The 20,315-nt window shown below is 43.3% G+C and overlaps 2 protein-coding genes across 3 annotated transcripts in view; one reads left to right on the top strand and one right to left on the bottom strand.

The window, feature by feature from the left end:
* The first annotated feature begins 653 nt into the window (after positions 1-653).
* Positions 654-9,894, top strand: LOC120033011 (tRNA pseudouridine synthase Pus10-like). 2 transcript variants are annotated; one of them, XM_038979299.1, is made up of 16 exons: positions 654-909; positions 1,233-1,319; positions 2,269-2,303; positions 4,263-4,365; positions 4,791-4,867; positions 5,097-5,142; positions 5,349-5,413; positions 5,534-5,619; positions 5,930-6,055; positions 6,719-6,775; positions 6,870-6,946; positions 7,050-7,105; positions 7,198-7,315; positions 7,512-7,654; positions 7,845-7,944; positions 8,241-9,894. In XM_038979299.1, exons 1-16 carry the CDS (start codon positions 754-756, stop codon positions 8,277-8,279), a joined length of 1,371 nt encoding a protein of 456 aa, XP_038835227.1. In that variant the 5' UTR covers positions 654-753; the 3' UTR covers positions 8,280-9,894. The 2 variants fall into 2 exon arrangements, with proteins under 2 accessions (XP_038835227.1, XP_038835226.1); XM_038979298.1 differs by lacking the exons at positions 654-909; positions 2,269-2,303 and having other exon boundaries at positions 4,263-4,377; positions 8,241-9,893.
* Positions 9,844-20,315, bottom strand: part of LOC120033010 (RAC-gamma serine/threonine-protein kinase-like) — a 24,411-nt gene continuing 13,939 nt past the window's right edge. Inside the window, exons 8-14 of the mRNA XM_038979297.1 lie at positions 19,946-20,014; positions 19,410-19,532; positions 19,049-19,177; positions 16,076-16,290; positions 15,415-15,502; positions 14,939-15,041; positions 9,844-11,762 (exon numbers count right to left, since the gene is read on the bottom strand). Of these exons, the coding sequence (XP_038835225.1) occupies positions 11,677-11,762; positions 14,939-15,041; positions 15,415-15,502; positions 16,076-16,290; positions 19,049-19,177; positions 19,410-19,532; positions 19,946-20,014 (813 nt within the window). The 3' untranslated portion in view covers positions 9,844-11,676. The remainder of the gene's footprint in view (positions 11,763-14,938; positions 15,042-15,414; positions 15,503-16,075; positions 16,291-19,048; positions 19,178-19,409; positions 19,533-19,945; positions 20,015-20,315) is intronic.

Genomic DNA, 20,315 nt, shown 5'->3' with positions numbered 1-20,315 from the left:
TTTGCAATGCAAAGTGTGCTTGCTTCAGCTACCAATGATTGTAACCTCACCCTACAGTGTGTGATATGTTATTAGCATTGTGATGTATATTATATTACTCTTAGATAACCTACAGTAGTACTGATTCTACTGCACTCTGTCAGCTAACTCGTTGTAGTAGGTTTGCCAGACATAAGTGTACTTTCATCTTTCTTACTGATCTCATTCATCTATGATCTCTGTCCATTTTACAGCTGTAAAATCAATAGTGAAGAAACTGCTGGAAGCTGTGCCCGCTGTGTCCTGAGGTTCTGCTGCTTGGGGGTGCAGTCAGCCTACCGCCAGTCTTATGAGGTCAGTGCTTTTGCTGCATTTGATTGTCTTTGCACTTAAAGCAGGGACAGACATACAGACATTTCAGAGATTCAAGTTCAAAGACAGTTAGGTAGCTCCAACATTCTTCTTTGTAGGTAGTCTCGGCTTAAGGCTTTGCGTGAAAGCCTGTGGCAGACGCTACTTTGTAGGTAACCTAGGTATTCTCCTTTAGAATAATTGTGCCCATGATCTAACTTGCTGTCATATATTGGGTGAACTCCACTGCTGGCAAACATTTTCATATATTTTTTTGATGCTGAATAATGTTTTTCTGTTTGTCATGCTCAGGATACAGCAAAGGAGCTTTGTGCTTTCATCAGTGATTCAGAGAATAACGAATCCCAAGATGCAGCCGTGCTGGAGCAGCACACAGAAGACCCCCCTAGTAAAAAAATCAAGATGGATGCCGTGGAGACGGACGTCCAATCAAAAGGCGACTCTGCCGTGGTTCCCACGGTGATGGAGGAAGGCGACGCCAAGCCAGCGGACTCGGACGTGTGTGCGGTGTGCCTGGGAGTTCTACAGGAGTTCTGTGATGAAGCCTATGCCATAAAGGTGTGTTTGGTCACTATTAATCCTATTGCATTCGGAGCCACTGTTGTTTTACATGATACCTATGACTAAGTATGTCTTTAGGTGCGTCTCAAATGACACCCTGGTCAAAAGTAGTGCACTATATAGATTTAGGACACAACCTTGAAGATTAAAATGAAAAGACCTTTGTACCTGCCTAGTGATCAAATACTCCATCATCATCGTCAATCAATGCTCCAGTCTACCAGAATCTGCCTCAAATACCACAGCTTGAGGCCTAGGAGGACAGAACCAACAATGGACTTTGGGGGGATTCATGACACTGTTTTTGTGTATGTGTGCAGATATCGGATGTGGTGAAGGCCAAAAACTACCAGTTTGACACGATGGTACTGTCTGTCTCCCTGCCGGCCCAGCTGTCTGTCAGAGAGGTCAGTGGTTACATTGTAGGCCTTGGCTGATAACTGATGTCACGCAATTGTGTACCTATCAGCTTTTAAAAAAAATATTATTTCACCTTTATTTAACCAGGTAGGCCAGTTGAGAACAAGTTCTCATTTACAACTGCGACCTGGCCAAGATAGAGCAAAGCAGTGCGACAAAAACAACAACACAGAGTTACACATAAACAAATGTACAGTCAATAACACAATAGAAAAATCTATGTACAGTGTGTGCAAATGTAGAAGAGTAGGGAGGTAAGGCAATAAATAGGCCATAGAGGCGAAATAATTACAATTTCGCATTAACATTGGAGTGATAGATGTGCAGATGATGATGTGCAAGTAGAGATACTGGGGTGCAAAAGAGCAGGAGGATAAATAACAATATGAGGTAGTAGGGTGTGCTATTTACAGATTGGCTGCGTACAGGTACAGTGATCGGTGAACTCCAGCTTCAGTGATTTTTTTCAATTCGTCCAGTCATTGGCAGCAGAGAACTGGAAGGAAAGGCGGCCAAAGGAAGTGTTGGCTTACAGTATATTCAAATGGTTTGTCTCAAAACAACTTCCATTCAATAGAAAAGTATGATTATTTCAACCTCAGTTGATTCTGTCATAGCCACACAGTCAGTATAGCCTGGACCACAGTCGTTCTATTTAGTGGGATGTGTGGCAGTGCGAGACTACGATACAGTCAATAATGCAGTATCTTGTCCCTGGGTTGGTCATTAGAGGGCGTAGTTACCTCATAGTTAGTGGTACTGCTTCTGTCTGGTAAAGAGACTAGAGTAGACTAAAGTGCAATCGCGAAAGCCATTGTTTCTACAGATGTGGCATTCCCATTAGGGTGTGCATGACGGATGCTTGTAAACAGACAGGATGTTACTCAGGACGTTTCTGAACATGTACCCTCGTCTCTCTCTGCAACACCCCTACAGCACTCTTGTTGGCTGCATGTAAAGAAGGAAGTGAGGTAGTTCGCTTCACCAGAGTGGCGTCCATCTATCTAGCCTAATTTCTTTCCGTTAAATAAATCATTTTAATCCCAAAGTATCATCACATCACTACAACACATTGAAATATTACAGTGTTCCATACTATATTATGAACACACATCTTTCACGTGACCTTTTATAACATGTCATGTCTTAACCCATAAGAGTCTAAGCCGGGGGAGGGGAGGGCGGGGTTCCACTAAAGCTATATGGAATTGTTTTAAGAAGGTCATACCAAGGATCATTTAGCTATTTGATTTTGAATTTTAAAGACCCCTTGAAGTATCCCAACAATATATTAACACATTTTTTGAATTAAAAATGTTATTTGGCCTTACTGCTATTAGCCCATACAAACGCATTGAATAACAGATTCACTACATGGAACAACAGATAGTCCCCCCCCAAAAATGTAATGGAAGTTTGTTCTGAAGTCTGTCCAGTATCTGAGAGAGATAAGAAAGGTCAGGCAACATTTATTTGTTTTGTTATTTTTGGCACTAAACAGTCTCCATATGCACTACCGTTCAAAAGTTTGGTGTCACTTAGAAATGTCCTTGTTTTTGAAAGAAAAGCACATTTTTTGCCCATTAAAATAACATCAACTTGATCAGAAATACAATGTAGACATTGTTAATGTTGTAAATGACTATTGTAGCTGGAAATGGCAGATTTTTTATGGAATATCTACATGGGCGTACAGAGGCCCATTATCAGCAACCTTCACTCCTGTGTTCCAATGGCACGTTGTGTTCGCTAAACCAAGTTGATCATTTTAAAAGGCTAATTGATCATTAGAAAACCCTTTTGCGAATATGTTAGCAGAGCTGAAAACTGTTGTTCTGATTAAAGAAGCAATAAAACTGGCCTTTTTTAGACTAGTTGAGTATCTGGAGAATCAGCATTTGTGGGTTCGATTACAGGCTCAAAATGGCCAGAAACAAAGGACTTTCTTCTGAAACTCGTCAGTCTATTCTTGTTCTGAGAAATGAAGGCTATTCCATGCGAGAAATTGCCAAGAAACTGAAGATCTCGTACAGCGCTGTGTACTACTCCGTTCACAGAACAGCGCAAACTGGCTCTAACCAGAATAGAAAGAGGAGTGGGAGGCCCCGGTGCACAACTGAGCAAGAGGACAAGTCCATTAGAGTGTCTAGTTTGAGAAACAGACGCCTCACAAGTCCTCAACTGGCAGCTTCATTAAATAGTACCCGCAAAACACCAGTCTCAACGTCAACAGTAAAGAGGCGACTCCAGGATGCTGGCCTTCTAGGCAGAGTTCCTCTGTCCAGTGTCTGTATTCTTTTGCCCATCTTAGTCTTTTATTTTTATTGGCCAGTCTGAGATATGGCGTTTTCTTTGCAACTCTGCCTTCTGACCAATTTGATGCAAGGACATTTCTAAGTGACCCCAAACTTTTGAACGGTAGTGTTTACTTCCATTCATTTTTTTCAAATTGTACAGGGGACCTTCAGACAAGTCTTGGGAGGCCTGTGGACATCCTAGAGCAAAACAACCGACATGTACGTGTTCGTGAGAGTCTCGCCCATATTAGTGTGTAACTCAAACTGTTCGGACGCTACAGACAGAAGTTGCTGTAACGACTTCAGACGAGTCCCAAGACGCTTGTGGGGGGGTCGTAGAGAAAAACGGAGAACACCATCGTGAGAGTGAGAGTCTCATCTTTCCATAGAGTAATAAACCGTTCAGACTATTTTGTGAGAAGACCTAAGTCTCATGGTGTGACAAACACAGCTCTAGTTCTTTCACCACAGAAGCGTTGGATCGAGACGCATCCAATGCTAAAAAAGTCTCTCTAGATGAAACTGACTTTTTGGGGGATGTTTGCATTATGCTAATTAGATTTCCGCGAGGGCGCAGATATCTACCTTAGGGGTTTTTAATACTTGAATTACGTTGAATTTGTTACCAAACAGGGAGAAGTCTATATGCCTCGATAAGGATGATGTCATCCAGGTGAAGGAGGCCTTCAAGTGGACCATGCAGGGTCTGATGTCCAAAGAGCTTGGTGGCGTACCTGTGGTTACCAAGGTCAGTGACCAGTGACCCGGAAGTAGCCATCCAGTAGCCTCACATGCTGATGGGTCGGACACCACTGTTGAAAAATACTTGTCATACAGTTACTGTACAAGGCACTACTTGTATCTATAGCAATAACCTGTAATGAGCTAGCCTGGTTCCAGATCTGTTTGTGGCCTTGTCAAGTCAATTGCTATCATTGACAAAAAAAACATGACCGGGAGTTGACATGGCGGCACAAACAGACTTGCACTCAGGCTAGTAATGTGAGAAGTGTTCTCTTAGTAAATTTACCCTGGTAAAATGAAGGCAAATAGATAAAATGTAAGTGACAAAATTCTATTCATTCCTGAAAAGTATTTTTATTCTTGATTGCTTTATTTTTTTTTGTTTATTCCCATTTTATTTTCCTCTTTATCCCACAGATCAGTCGACAAACTGAACAGTTTGAGGTGGGCGTGGGGTTCACACATCCAGAGACGGACTCAGACTGCCACTTCCTGTAAGTCCTCCAAGCACACTCCTCCTCAGGGTATAGACAAGATGAATAGATTGACTAGACAGCCAGATGGATGGATGGATGTGCGGAAGGACTGATTGACTGACAGATTGATGGATAGATTTTATAGGTGCAAAGGCATGGAGTACTAGCAAAATACATGTAATATTCAATGTAATGTATCATTTTTATGAAACTACTTTCTACTTATCTGCTTTATTCTTGCAATCAGGGCTGGCATCTGTTCAGACTGCTTCAGACCAACTAAGAACAAACAGGTGAGTGAAAAAGCCAATTGGAGCCATGTCACGTGACATTTGAACAAAATGGGTCGTTGGTATAAATGGTTTTGATAAGTTCCATAAATGTTTTTGTCCAATTGCATTTTTGTTACCAATGGCGACATGCTGCTCATTCTTTGTCGTTCCATGTCTCTCGGTGTTACTGTCCTTTCTCTGATCTCTAGTTTATTGTCTCACAACAGAATGTCTTCACTAAAATGGCCGTGGTCAAAGCCCTCGAGAAGGTTTCCGATGAGAAGTTTCTAAAGTAGGTGGTCGTTATTCTCACTTTTTTTCTTCTTCTTCTGTTTCTCTGTCTTCACTCTTTTGAGAAAACGGACAATCTAACTGCATGTATTGCTTCATGATATTTATTTTCTCTCTCTAGAAAGTTCCCCTGTCCCCCTACACGGCCAGCGAGGAAATGCATCGCTCAAGAGGTCCAGTGTCTTCACGTTTCTGTATTTGTGGCGGGTAAGGTTGTTTACGACATCCCTTTTGGATAATTTGAACCAAAGGAGGGCTTTGAGATTATCAAGAGTGGGGTCATTTCACTTCAGGAATGTATTCAGTTGGGAGCGAATCCTAACATCCTCTTAGTTAAGTCGAATTTTCACTTAGTCCTCCGTTGACATCAATGCATGGCTGAGTAAAAATTGGACTTAAGGAAAAGTTAGGATTAACCCTTCATGCCTTGGGATTTTACAGTTATTTACAATCCAATATTGAAGAGTTGTTTTAAGGGTTTGAATTGACTCCTTTATGTTTGTCCCTGTGTTTTTAGGGAGGTACAACAAGTTCTCCCGCACCCTGCCCCAGACCCCCTGGGTGATTGACGGAGAGGAGAGGATGGAGTCCTCGGTGGAGGAGCTAATCGCCGCACCCCTCCTCTCGTCTTTCCGGGCTGAGGGTGAGCGTATACTGGGTGATGTTCAGAAGAGCACACTGTAGCAATGGGAAACAAAAATCTGTGTTCTTATTGGATGAGTTCAGGTAGAACCTCCTCGTTTCGCTCTGTTTCTAAATGTTTTATCCCTACTGAACCTCAGGCTCTACACATTATTACCTAGGGATAGAAAAACCATAGAGATAGATAGAGGGCCCAAAAGCCTGTTTTAGCATGGGCAGCACCATTGAGGACTTTCACAATTTTGAAGTAGTCAACTGGGTGAGACTTCCTATGGGTTAATGAAGAATCATATGATTCCATCCAGGTCATCAGGAGGGATCAGCCAATGAATTATACTCGTGAGCAAACATGCCATAAGTTCAGGTGGCAGGAAATCGGCAACCTTGGCTTCATACCTGTTCAAACACACTGCAGGTAGCAGTATGCACCCTTTCGGTTCTTTTGTCAATTCATAGAAGTAGTAGAAGAAGAAAATGTACTAATTCAAAAGAGATGGCCTAAATGGCGCTGCCCATGCTCTCACACATGCCATAATGGGGCAGATGCAATGATCCAATGTCTATCTAAGTCAATGAGAAAGACAAATCCAAAAGAATACACTGGTGAATGAATCTGGTATCTCAAGTAATGTCTTTCTCCTCTTTTCCCCTCTGGTCTTTGCAGGGTTTAATTTCTCCTCCTCAGGAAGGGAGGACGTGGATGTGCGTACGCTTGGAAATGGTCAGACACACAACATACATGTATGTTTACACATCCCCAGCCCTTGTTTCCGTCAATGTGAGGTGTAAGGAGGTGTCTCTATCCCCATTCGCAGGTCGTCCGTTTGCACTGGAGCCGCTAAATCCTCACAGAACCAGGTTCAATAAAGCAGAGGTCCGACAGCTGCAGGAGGTACACACACACACACACAATGTCTCTGCAGGGTCACACACACAGCGTCTCTGCAGGGTCACACACACAGGAATTGACCAAAGCATATCTTTTCTTCTCACAGACCATCAACCAGTCCTCAGACAAAATCAGAGTACGAGATCTACAGATTGTATGCAGGTGAGCAACGCAGTAGAGAAATGTGTCTCACTTCTGTCCAGAGACCTAAGAATGATGCTGACAGGTCATACTCTGTGTGTGTGTGTGTGTAGAGATGCTATGGGCCACATGAAGGAGGGTGAGGAGGACAAGACCAAGTCGTACACCGCCCTCATATGGACCCAGAAAGCTATTGACAAAGACGACATCACGTTCTTAGAGGAAACCAAGGTGAGTGTTCAATGCTATCTTTAAATGGCATTATTTTCATAAAATAAAATCACAGTGGTTAAACATCTTGGTTGTAGTTTATTTTATGGTATGTGTGTTATAATCTTTGGTTTGCTCATTCAGTGTAAACAGTACCTTAAAATAAAGTTCTGCCTACCTACGGTATGTGTTGATAATCTTTGGCTTGGTCATATAGGAGTTGAAGCTAGCTCAGAAGACGCCACTAAGAGTGTTGCATTGCAGGCCGCTGGCCGTCAGGGAGCGCGTCATCCACACCATGAGTACATGCTTCCTGGACACGCATCACTTCCACCTGAAGCTGCGCACGCAGGCAGGGACTTATCCTTTATACAGAGAGAAGCAAAATAGTGAGATACACGAATAGTCATACACAAACCCACACACAAAGGGAGATATTAAGGTTGAGAGACATTCACAGTGATATACTTACACACACACAATAACAAATTAATACATTTTATTTTTTTATCATGAACGACTCACCCAATGTCAGTTTAACTGTTCCCAGTTACATCAAGGAGTTTGTCCACGGAGACTTTGGTCGCACCAAGCCCAATCTGTGTGATCTGCTGAAGACTGAGACTGATATCCTAGAGCTGGACGTTGATGTGGGTATTTAAAAAAAGTTGACAATAAATGTATCTACCTTTTTGTGGGATATTAAAAGAAGACACTGTGCACAGTGATTATTGTATAAAAAAATAGCGAGACAGTTCTAAAGTTCATTCATAATTTAAAGGGATAGTTAAGCATATTTCGATATTTGTTTCCTTACCTTGAAATCAGTCCTGTGCTTTCAAGCTAAGAAAACAAATATAGAAAATTGCTGGACTATGATTGAACATGCAGGTGAATCAAAAGGATTCTGATGAGTTTAGTCTTTCTCTCTCTGTGCGTTCCTCAGTCTGTAGATGTGGACTGGCCACCCTCCATCCCGGAATGAGCCTCGTCTCACTGATGCTGTTGAGGATGCCAAAAGGAGCCCTAATTCTTTCTGATGGGCCATACCTTCACCTATTGGACCCCCACCACCACCAACTCTGTTTAGCTCAGTTCCACTGATCTCTAGATGATATGGATAGTGTCAATATATTTGTTTGGTTTTTCTTTCAATACAGATTATGTTGAAATGACTGAATCTGTACAGCACGTGCGCTGAGCTGAGGCCTTGAACTGATCTTAGATATACATGTCTTTGAGAGCCGTAGCAGGGACTGGGTGTGAATGGCACCGCTGACGGAAAGAACTACAATCCAAGTTAATTGCACTCACCTGGTGTCCCAAGTCTGAATTAGTCTCCTATTAGGAGAGGATGAAAACCAGAAGTGTTTTGGCCCTCCAGGACAGACATTGAACAGCCCTTTTATAGAGCATAGGGGTAGTATATGGTCAGTATTTTGTGTGTATTTCCCTCAATTGATTTACAGAGGTTTTTGTTCAGCCTTAAAATAAATTGTTTACCTATGGATTGTCCCATAGGCAAAAGGAGAGCAATGCTATACTTTTTTTTGTATGAATGAAAATATTTGAATGTGATGTCTCCCATCAGCGTAATGCTCCCCTATTGTACATCCCATCCAAATAAAGGCCTGGGACATGTTCAATTGTGCACACAATGGAAACATGTTTGGAACGGAAAACCAAAACATTTTGTTTCATATTGGACAAGTCCAGGTATGGTGCTTTTCCATTTTGACTTACCCCCACACCAATGTGTCGCCAGTGTTTTATGTTAAAGGGAAACGTGAGGATTTTGGCAATCTACTTCCCTGGAGTCACAGGAACTCATGGCTACCATTTGTATGTCTCTGCGTGCAGTTTGAAGGGAGTTGCTAACCATTGCTACCGCAATTGCTAACTAGCGTTAGCGCAATGACTGGAGGTCTATGGGTAGCAGATAGCGCAATGACAAGGTCTGGGTAACGCCAGTTAACATTTTCTCGTGAAACTACCTCTAGCTTCCTTCATATTGGACAGAGAAATTGTATCCACAAGTTCATGTGACTCTGGGAAAGTAGATAAAGGGTCTCATTGCCAAAATCCTGATGTATCTCTTTAATGTAAGCTCTAGTGTGTTGTCCATCAGGTGTGTGACACTAAAGACTTGTGGCGAGCAGAATCACAAACCTCTGCATCATTCAAGACTGTTGCTTTTTGAGGTGTAAAAGTTCAGAGTTAACCATTTATGTAAATCCAAGCTTAAAAAGTACCCAGTGCCTTGGCTCCAAGTCAGAGCAGGTCCGTCGGAGCAATGGCCCAGTGAGACACGGGTGTCAGCCCACGTAGATGGAAAATTCGATTTACCCCAGTGTTTTACCCAAAAACATATCAGTGGAAATGCGCCAGTAGTTTCTTCCTCCCGGTTTTATTTTATTTGGTTCCTAATGAACATAACACTGGATGAGACCCTTGCTGAACATTGTTTAGGGTATTGCTTTCCAAAGGGTACACACTCATTGAAATATCAGAAGGGGGATTAAAATAAAACACTGATTTACACCATGAAAAACCCTGAAATGTATTCTTTAATTTAATTCAAAATAAATACTACCACGGCAATGCAAGTTCACTATTGGTTTCTTGCCCTAATGTTTTGGTAAGAAAACAAACAAGCAAACAATTGGATAAAAAAAACAGACTTTAGTAATGCATCCAACAATATCATCCTTCAGCGGCTTAAAGAGAGGTGCCTTTGACTCTGAACAAGACTGGGTAACACTGCCTAGAATGACACAAACATAAATAAATCTAGTACTATGGTACAAAAAAGGAAGGGAATGGTAACAACCTGATGTAACCACATATCACTGCAGAATTGACCATGGTCCCACTTGAACAGGTAAAAGAAAACGTTACAGTGGGTGTCAATCTATTTGACCGACAGCGAAAAAGGGTCTCGTCTCCATGGAAACCTCTTCTGGAAAGACAGGTCGAGGCGACGCTGACATCAGTCACAAAATGGGAGCGTCCAGTCAGTCTTTAACGTTGTAGTTGACGTTGTTTTAACCCAAAACATCATTCTGTCTTCCTTTTCCTCCGGTCTTGGTTCTCCTCAGCAAGCTTGAAGTACAGTCACACACAAAAGTTCATGTCTGGCCAAGATGCCACTAAGAACAAAAAAAGGCATTGCATATGTACATCAAAAAAGGTGGGGGAACTGCTTTTCTCCCTCCATTCTCACAGTCCTCATCATACACAAGTATATTCATGGCTCAGTTTCACGTGATCTGTGACCTGACATGATTATTGATGCCTTCCGCCCACCTTGTCGCTTTGGGAAGATTGATGGGGAGAAGTTTTTTTTTTATATATTTTTTTTATTTTTTATTTTTTTACAGATTTCATAGTCCGTCACAAGTCATATCAACAGAGCTCAGAGCTGGCTCTGATGTTAGAGAGTGTGTATGTGTGTGTGTGTGTGTGTGTGAGCATGTGTGTTATGACAGCATAAGGTGGACCTGTATAAGCCACATTCCTTGTGTAAACATCTATACCACTTTTTTTCTATAGCTATGAAAATAAGTTATTAATCAAATGACTGTGGAAAAAGACGCAAAAAAGGCTTGTATATTTATAGTAGCTTTTCCCTGATGGGTGTGTAAAGCTAAACTGGTAGCTGAGTTGAATGCGGTTGTGCTCTGTGTTGCCTGAGTGAACCGTGCAGTATCTGGCAGTTTAGTGTTTCTGTCAAACAATAACCAAGTAGAAATCTCTGGCTAAAAATGAAAGGTCAAAAAGGATGAAAAGAAATAACACTGTGACAATGAAATTGGAATGAAAGAAACTGTCAGTTCTGTCTTTTTTGTGGTTTTTAGCAGATAGTGACTCTCGTTGCCATGGGATTGGAGAATGTGCACCGCCATGGATGTATATGAGAAAAATAATTGTTTGAATGAACCACGAGCCCCCCGACCTAAACCCTGTCTGTATGATACGAAACATCTGCACACATAAGGCAACATTTTTGGTTTTGTTCCCTAGAACGGCTCTTCCAAACCAAGTGCAAAAAAGTTCAAACTAAAATTTTAAAAAAAGACAAAGAACGTAACAGGTCGACAACCTAATATTGATGGATAAAAATAAATAACAAAAACATTGCCTTCTGCAGTATATAGCGTTGAAAATGTAAGATACTTTTTTTGTGTGGAGAGACCAGCTTGAGTCTATCTCACTGTGCAAAACCCCTTTTATAGTCCCTAAAAAGACAACTTCTCCCAGTCTGCACTCGAATACAGAGAAGGAGAAAAGAGGGGAGACTTTTCCTAAAATGGCTACGTGTTTTCCTCGAAACGGCCGCACGACGGGGGAGGGGGGCAATACTGGCTGGCTGGCAATGACCTTCACTCTCGTCCGCTGGCCGAATACGAGAATTGTGGGAAATGAGGCCTCCGTTCGCTGTCACCCTCACCCATCCCGTCTTCATCGTCTGTAGAAAGAGACAGCGAGAGAGGGGAGGAAGAAAGACAGGTAAGTCTGGGCTCAATAACAAACTTAATGAATGAAGTTATAAGGGTGTTAAAACCTGCATGAGTTAAGTGTCATTACTTAAGTATCTCACCGTTGCCGCTTGCTTTACACCACCCTCTGCCCCCAGCTGTGTCCTGGACACCATATGTGAATTGATTGCCCCCCCATCGATCTTCAGAGCCATTGCTGCTAGGTGACCTAAACTGGGACATGCTTAACATCCCAGCCATCCTACAATCTAAGCTTGATGCCCTCAATCTCACACAAATTATCAATGAACCCACCAGGTACAACCCCAAATCTGTAAACACAGGCACCCTCATTGTCATCCTAACCAACCTACCCTCCAAATACACCTCTGCTGTCTTCAACCAAGATCTCAGCGATCACTGCCTCATTGCCTGCATCCGTATTGGGTCTGCGGTCAAACGACCACCCCTCATCACTGTCAAACGCTCCCTAAAACACTTCAGCGAGCAGGCCTTTCTAATCGACCTGGCCCGGGTATCCTGGAAGGATATTGACCTCATCCCGTCAGTAGAAGATGCCTGTTTATTCTTTAAAAGTGCCTTCCTCACCATCTTAAATAAGCATGCCCCATTAAAAAAAAATTTGAACCAGGAACAGATATAGCCCTTGGTTCTCTCCAGACCTGACTGCCCTTGACCAGCACAAAAACATCCTGTGGCGTTCTGCATTAGCATCGAATAGCCCCCGTGATACACAACTTTTCAGGGAAGTTAGGAATCAATACACACAGGCAGTTAGGAAAGCTAAGGTTAGCTTTTTCAAGCAGAAATTTGCATCCTGTAGCACAAACTCCCAAAAGTTCTGGGACACTGTAAAGTCCATGGAGAATAAGAGCACCTCCTCCCAGATGCCCACTGCACTGAGGCTAGGAAACACTGTAACCACCGATAAATCCACTATAATTGAGAATTTCAATAAGCATTTTTCTATGGCTGGCCATGCTTTCCACCTGGCTACCCCTACCCCGGTCAACAGCCCTGCACCCCCCACAGCAACTTGCCCAAGCCTCCCCATTTCTCATTCACCCAAATCCAGATAGCTGATGTTCTGAAAGAGCTACAAAATCTGGATCCCTACAAATCAGCCGGGCTAGACAATCTGGACCCTCTCTAAAATGATCTGCCGAAATTGTTGCAACCCCTATTACTAGCCTGTTCAACCTCTCTTTCGTATCGTCTGAGATTCCCAAAGATTGGAAAGCTGCCGCGGTCATCCCCCTCTTCAAAAGGTGGAGACACTCTAGACCCAAACTGCTACAGACCTATATCTGTCCTACCCTGCCTTTCTAAGGTCTTTGAAAGCCAAGGTAACAAACAGATTACCGACCATTTCGAATCCCACCGTACCTCCGCTATGCAATCTGGTTTCAGAGCTGGTCATGGGTGCACCTCAGCCACACTCAAGGTCCTAAATGATATCATAACCGCCATCGATAAGAGGCATTACTGTGCAGCCGTATTCATCGACCTGGCCAAGGCTTTCGACTCTGTCAATCACCACATTCTTATCTGCAGACTCAACAGCCTTGGTTTCTCAAATGACTGCCTGGCCTGGTTCACCAACTACTTCTCAGACAGAGTTCAGTGTGTCAAATCGGAGGGCCTGTTGTCCGGACCTCTGGCAGTCTCTATGGGGGTACCACAGGGTTCAAATCTCGGCCCGACTCTCTTCTCTGTATACATCAATGATGTCGCTCTTGCTGCTGGTGATTCTCTGATCCACCTCTACGCAGACGACACCATTCTGTATACCTCTGGCCCTTCTTTGGACGCTGTGTTAACTAACCTCCAGACGAGCTTCAATGCCATACAACTCTCCTTCCGTGGCCTCCAACTGCTCTTAAATACAAGTAAAACTAAATGCTTGCTCTTCAACCGATCGCTGCCGGCACCTGCCCGCCCGTCCAGCATCACTACTCTGGACAGTTCTGACTTAGAATATGTGGACAACTACAAATACCTAGGTGTCTGGTTAGACTGTAAACTCTCCTTCCAGACTCACATTAAGCATCTCCAATCCAAAATTAAATCTAGAATCAGCTTCCTATTTCGCAACAAAGCCTCCTTCACTCATGCTGCCAAACATACCCTCGTTAAACTGACCATCCTACCGATCCTCGACTTTGGCGATGTCATTTACAAAATAGCCTCCAACACTCTACTCAACAAATTGGATGCAGTCTATCACAGTGCCATCCGTTTTGTCACCAAAGCCCCATATACTACCCACCACTGCGACCTGTACGCTCTCGTTGGCTGGCCCTCGCTTCATACTCGTCACCAAACCCACTGGCTCCAGGTCATCGACAAGTCTCTGCTAGGTAAAGCCCCACCTTATCTCAGCTCACTGGTCACAATAGCAGCACCCACCCGTAGCACCTGCTCCAGCAGGTATATTTCACTTGTCACCCCCAAAGCCAATTCTTCCTTTGGCCGCCTTTCCTTCCAGTTCTCAGCTGCCAATGACTGGAACGAACTGCAAAAATCACTGAAGCTGGAGACTCATATCTCCCTCACTAGCTTTAAGCACCAGCTGTCAGAGCAGCTCACAGATCACTGCACATAGCCCATCCAACTACCTCATCCCCATACTGTATTTATTCATTTATCTTGCTCCTTTGCACCCCAGTATCTCTACTTGCACATTCATCTTCTGCACATCTACCATTCCAGTGTTTAATTGCTGTATTGTAATTACTTCGCCACCATGGCCTATTTATTGCCTTACCTCCTTTATCCTACCTCATTTGTATACACTGTATACAGACTTTTTCCTACTGTATGTTTGTTTATTCCATGTATAACTCTGTGTTGTTGTACGTGTCGAACTGCTTTGCTTTATCTTTGCCAGGTCGCAGTTGTAAATGAGAACTTGTTCTCAGCTAGCCTACCTGGTTAAATAAAGGTTAAATAAAAAATAAATTAAAAAAAACTTAGGGGCACTTGAGTAACAGTGTTACCTTAGAATAATCACTAAATAAAAGCCAGTACCACAGCACCCCCAACAATTCAACAGACTAATCATCCTATGGCAGAGTCTATGGCAGGAAACCCCTATTCCAAAGAAGTGGGCCGAACCGTGCAGAGGGATCCGATGGACACTTACATTTTTCCGGGGGAGTGATGGTGATCGTCTGTGCCGTGAACTCCTCATCGAAATACCGGGTGTCTGTCTCTGACGAGACCTGTGGCATGAAGGGGGGGACCAACTGTAGGGGAGAGAGAGGGGACACCGTTGTCACATGTAATATATAATTGATATGCCATTTAGCAGACGCTATTATCCAAAGCCACTTACAGTAGTTTGTGCATACATGTTTGTATCAGTGGCCTTAGGAGTCAAACCCAAGATCTTGACATCATGCTTTATCAACTGAGCCACACAGGACCACAGTGACATGTGACACACTGATGTCCGTGGCTTGTGTGTGACGTCAATATTTGCATATTTGACTGGAAAAATGCTAGTCATTTTCACCTGCGTGGAATATTCCGAATTTGTTCAGAAGTCGGTGGGAGGGCAAAGAACTGGTTTAATGAAATCGTACACGTAAGTGATCAGGTGTAGAAGAGGAAACTCACCTTTTTGTCGTAGACGTCTTGCCAGTCTACAGCCACAAAGAAACTGTGGCGCATTATCTCCTTCGCATCGTCTGGACCGCCACCGAGTCTGTCGTAAATAAAGAAAAATACAAATGTGAACACTTTCTAGAAAGCCTGTCGAGAAACAAGACAACATGAGCTAGGTGCAAATCCTGGAATAACATCAAGGGGTGAATGAGAGAACGTTCTCCCTTGAGTTTACCACTAACCTAGCTGCCTCTCAAGCTTTTAGTGACAAAACGGCTTTGTAGCAGAGCAATAAACAAATGAAAAATTGCGATGAGATAATATTTCATAAAGCAGGATCAATGAGTGAGCCAGTAACTCCGATACAAAAAAGACTAAATGATGGGAAGTTACAGTTGAGGGCTGATTAGCATGAGTCATGAATCAATAACCCACTTCAAGTTGCTCTGTTACGAAGTAGGAAATGTGTTGTGTCAAAACTATTTGGCAGAGTTTGTTGGCTGATCACTGACCCAGCTTCGTATAATCCCCCACTGGAGCCTTGGTGTGTGTGTGTGTGTTCGTTCGTCTGTCTGTCTGCGTACCTGTGCCTCTGTGTGTACATCTCTCTTGCTTCAATGCATGCATGTCTGTCTGTGTGTGTGCCCGAGTGTCTGTTTCTATCTCTCTGTACCGTTTGTTGGGGTCCTTGATGAGCAGGCCGGAGAGCAGGGACTTGGAGTCGGAGGAGAGCGTGCGTGGAAACTTGATCTCCTCCATGAGGATCAGCTCAAACAGCTTCTCGTGGTCCTGGTTGTAGAAGGGCAGCCGGCCGCACATCATCTCATACATGACCACGCCCAGACCCCACCAGTCCACCGCCCGGCCGTAGTCATTGTCCTCCAGCACCTAGCATAGGGACATCATGACATAATACAGTATGTTTTACCCACTTCATATGTATATACTGTATTCAATTTTGACCGATTTAAAAAATCGGCAATGCCGATTAATTAGGGCCGATTTCAAGTTAAGTTTTTTTGGATGCAGATTACATTGCATTCCACGAGGAAACTGCGTGGCAGGCTGACCACCTGTTACGCGAGTGCAGCAAGGAGCCAATGTAAGTTGCTAGCTAGCATTAAACTTATCTTATAAAAAACAATCAATCTTCACATAATCACTAGTTAACTACACATGGTTTATGATATTACTAGGTTAACAAGCTTGTCCAGCGTTGCATATAATCAATGCGGTACCGGTTAATTTATCATCGAATCACAGCCTATTTCGCCAAACGGGTGATGATTTAACAAAAGCAAAACCGTTGCACAAATGTACCTAACCATAAACATCTATGCCTTTCTTAAAATCAATACACAGAAGTATATATTTTTAAACCTGCATATTTAGTTAAAATAAATTAATGTTAGCAGCCAATATTAACTAGGGAAATTGTGTCACTTCTCTTGCACGCAGTCAGGCTATATGCAACAGTTTGGGCCGCCTGGCTCGTTGCGAACTAATTTGCCAGAATTTTACATAATTATGACATAGTATTGAAGGTTGTGCAATGTAACAGCAATATTTAGACTGAGGGTTGCCACCCGTTCGATAAAATACGTAACGGTTCCGTATTTCACTGAAAGAATAAACATTTTGTTTTCGAAATTAAAGTTTCCGGATTTGACCGTATTAATGACATTAGTCTCGTATTTCTGTGTGTTTATTATATTATAATTAAGTCTATGATTTGATAGAGCAGTCTGACTGAGCGGTGGTAGGCAGTAGCAGGCTCGTAAGCATTCATTCAAACAGCACTTTCCTGCGTTTGCCAGCAGCTCTTCGCAATGCTTGAAGCACAGCGCTGTTAATTACTTCAAGCCTATCAACTCCCGAGATTAGGCTGGCAATACTATGGTGCCTATAAAAACATCCAATAGTCAAAGGTAAATGAGATACAAATACAAACCTCCAGCAGGCCACAAATGTGCATGTGTCTGCTCAAACGGTCAGAAACAGACTCCATGAGGGTGGTATGAGGGCCCGACGTCCACAGGTGGGGGTTGTGCTTACAGCCCAACACCGTGCAGGACGTTTGGCATTTGCCAGAGAACACCAAGATTGGCAAATTCGCCACTGGCGCCCTGTGCTCTTCACAGATGAAAGCAGGTTCACACTGAGCACATGTGACAGACGTGATAGTCTGGAGACGCCGTGGAGAACGTTCTGCTGCCTGCAACATCCTCCAGCATGACCGGTTTGGCGGTGGGTCAGTCATGGTGTGGGGTGGCATTTCTTTGGGGGGCCGCACAGCCCTCCATGGGCTCGCCAGAGGTAGCCTGACTGCCATTAGGTACCGAGATGAGATCCTCAGACCCCTTGTGAGACCATATGCTGGTGCGGTTGGCCCTGGGTTCCTCCTAATGCAAGACAATGCTAGACCTCATGTGGCTGGAGTGTGTCAGCAGTTCCTGCAAGAGGAAGGCATTGATGCTATGGACTGGCCCGCCCGTTCCCCAGACCTGAATCCAATTGAGCACATCTGGGACTTCATGTCTCGCTCCATCCACCAACGCCACGTTGCACCACAGACTGTCCAGGAGTTGGCGGATGCTTTAGTCCAGGTCTGGGAGGAGATCCCTCAGGAGACCATCCGCCACCTCATCAGGAGCATGCCCAGGCGTTGTAGGGAGGTCATACAGGCACGTGGAGGCCACACACACTACTGAGCCCCATTTTGACTTGTTTTAAGGACATTACATCAAAGTTGGATCAGCCTGTAGTGTGGTTTTCCACTTTAATTTTGAGTGTGACTCCAAATCCAGACCTTCATGGGTTGATACATTTGATTTCCATTGGTAATTTTTGTGTGATTTTGTTGTCAGCACATTCAACTATGTAAAGAAAAATGTATTTAATAAGAATAGTTCATTCATTCAGATCTAGGATGTGTTATTTTAGTGTTCCCTTTATTTTTTTGAGCAGTGTATAAATAAATAAAAATCGGCACCTGCTTTTTTTGGTCCTCCAATAATCGGTATATTGAAAAATCATAATCAGTCGACCTCTAATTCTAGTCAAGGCTCATCCTATATAACTACTGCATATTTATTGTCAATAATGTCTATACACACCACCATATACATATATATTTTGGACTGACATTGCTCGTTCTGATATTTCCTCTTTATTTTGGGGATTTCTGTGTATTGTTAGGTATTACTACACTGATGGAGTTAGGAACATAAGCATTTCACTGCACCTGCGATAACATTTGTAAAATGTGTACGTGACCAATAACATTACATTTTATTAGTATGTGACCTGACTGTATCCTCTTGGCCCCCTTGGGAGCATAGGGCGTCCGCCACTGGGGCCCCCTTGGGAGCATAGGGCGTCCTCCACTGGGGCCCCCTTGGGAGCATAGGGCATCCTCCACTGGGGCCCCCTTGGGAGCATACCGCATTCATACCGTTCTTCTCTACACCTCACTCTTTTTCGTGCAAGGGCTTTTGTCTCTTGCCAGTAGATCTCTGCTTTACTCAGTACACTGATGTGGTTAGTATATTACATACCTAGAATATTTCCTCCCATAAGAAAACCTGGATAGATCTCACAACATGGCATTCTGGGTAGTGTAGTGTACATCAGTGTGAGCGCTGACCTCTGGAGCCAGGTACTCTGGCGTGCCGCAGAAGGTCTTCATGGTGGCTGTGTCGGTGATGCCCTCTTTGCAGAGGCCGAAGTCCGTGATCTTGACGTGCCCGTCTTTATCCAGCATCAAGTTCTCCAGCTGCCAATGAGAATAAATATCATGTTATATGTTGAATATACGCCCCTATAATATATCCATCCTCAACAGCATGCGCTTTTTATATGTTTTAAGTCAAAATCTTCACTTAGTCTCCCATTGGACTTAGTTAGGATTGGAAATAAGGATTGGCTTCTAAGAGAAGTCTACACATGGTGTTATGATAGATATAGCGATGACTGTCCAACAGCTTGGCTAATATGAATGCATGTACCTTCAGATCGCGGTACACTATCTTGGCAGAGTGAAGGTAGTCTAAAGCGGAGACGATCTCAGCTCCGTAGAATCGCGTGCGGTCTTCGGAAAACACTCGCTCTCTTGACAAATGGAAAAACAACTGCGAGGAAAAACGGGAAAGATAGGAATAAATGGTAAAAAAAGCTATGTTAAATTCAAATATGTATTTACACATCTACATATAAAAAGGTATAGTTCCATTCACTAATAGCTCTCTAAAAAACATGTTATGGGCCCGTATTCACAAATTGTCTCAGAGTAGGAGTGCTGATCTATGATCAGTTTTGCATTTTAAATCAGAATGAATAGGAGGGGGACTTGATCCTAGATCAGCAATCCTAATCTGAGACGGTCCCTGGAAATAATTATTTTGGCTCCTGGAAAGAATTCTGTATGGTGGAAGAAGAAGGTGCATCTGTCTCAGGGAATCCTCATCAACACACCGACAATGTCTGTAAAAAAAAAAGTGCTAATCTTTCCCCAGGTATCTCAGGTAGCACAGGCATCTCTTACCTCTCCTCCATTCACATACTCCATGACAAAGCACAACCGGTCCTTGGTCTGAAAGGAGTACTTCAGAGACTGGAGAAAAATAACAAGAGTTGCACCATCGTTGTTGTTTTGTTTCTTTACATCCACACAAACAGATGTTCATTTATCCCATGAATTCATATCTAATGACACGTGCAACAGTAGAACAGCTTAAACGTTTATTCTATCAGACTTGGCTTTTGACTGAGTCTGTGGATGCATCCCAAGTAGCACCCTATTCCCTATATAGTGCACTACTTTTGACCAGAGCCCTATGGGTGCCATTTGAGACATGGCCTCCAAGTGAATAATAAAGGCTTACAGTATAAAGTTTGCCTTTAAGTCTTTGCTA

Source organism: Salvelinus namaycush, chromosome 39, assembly GCF_016432855.1.
Source record: "Salvelinus namaycush isolate Seneca chromosome 39, SaNama_1.0, whole genome shotgun sequence".
Classification (NCBI taxonomy): domain Eukaryota; kingdom Metazoa; phylum Chordata; class Actinopteri; order Salmoniformes; family Salmonidae; genus Salvelinus; species Salvelinus namaycush.
Note: the sequence above shows the minus strand (reverse complement) of the source record. Positions and strands in the feature narration are given on the sequence as shown.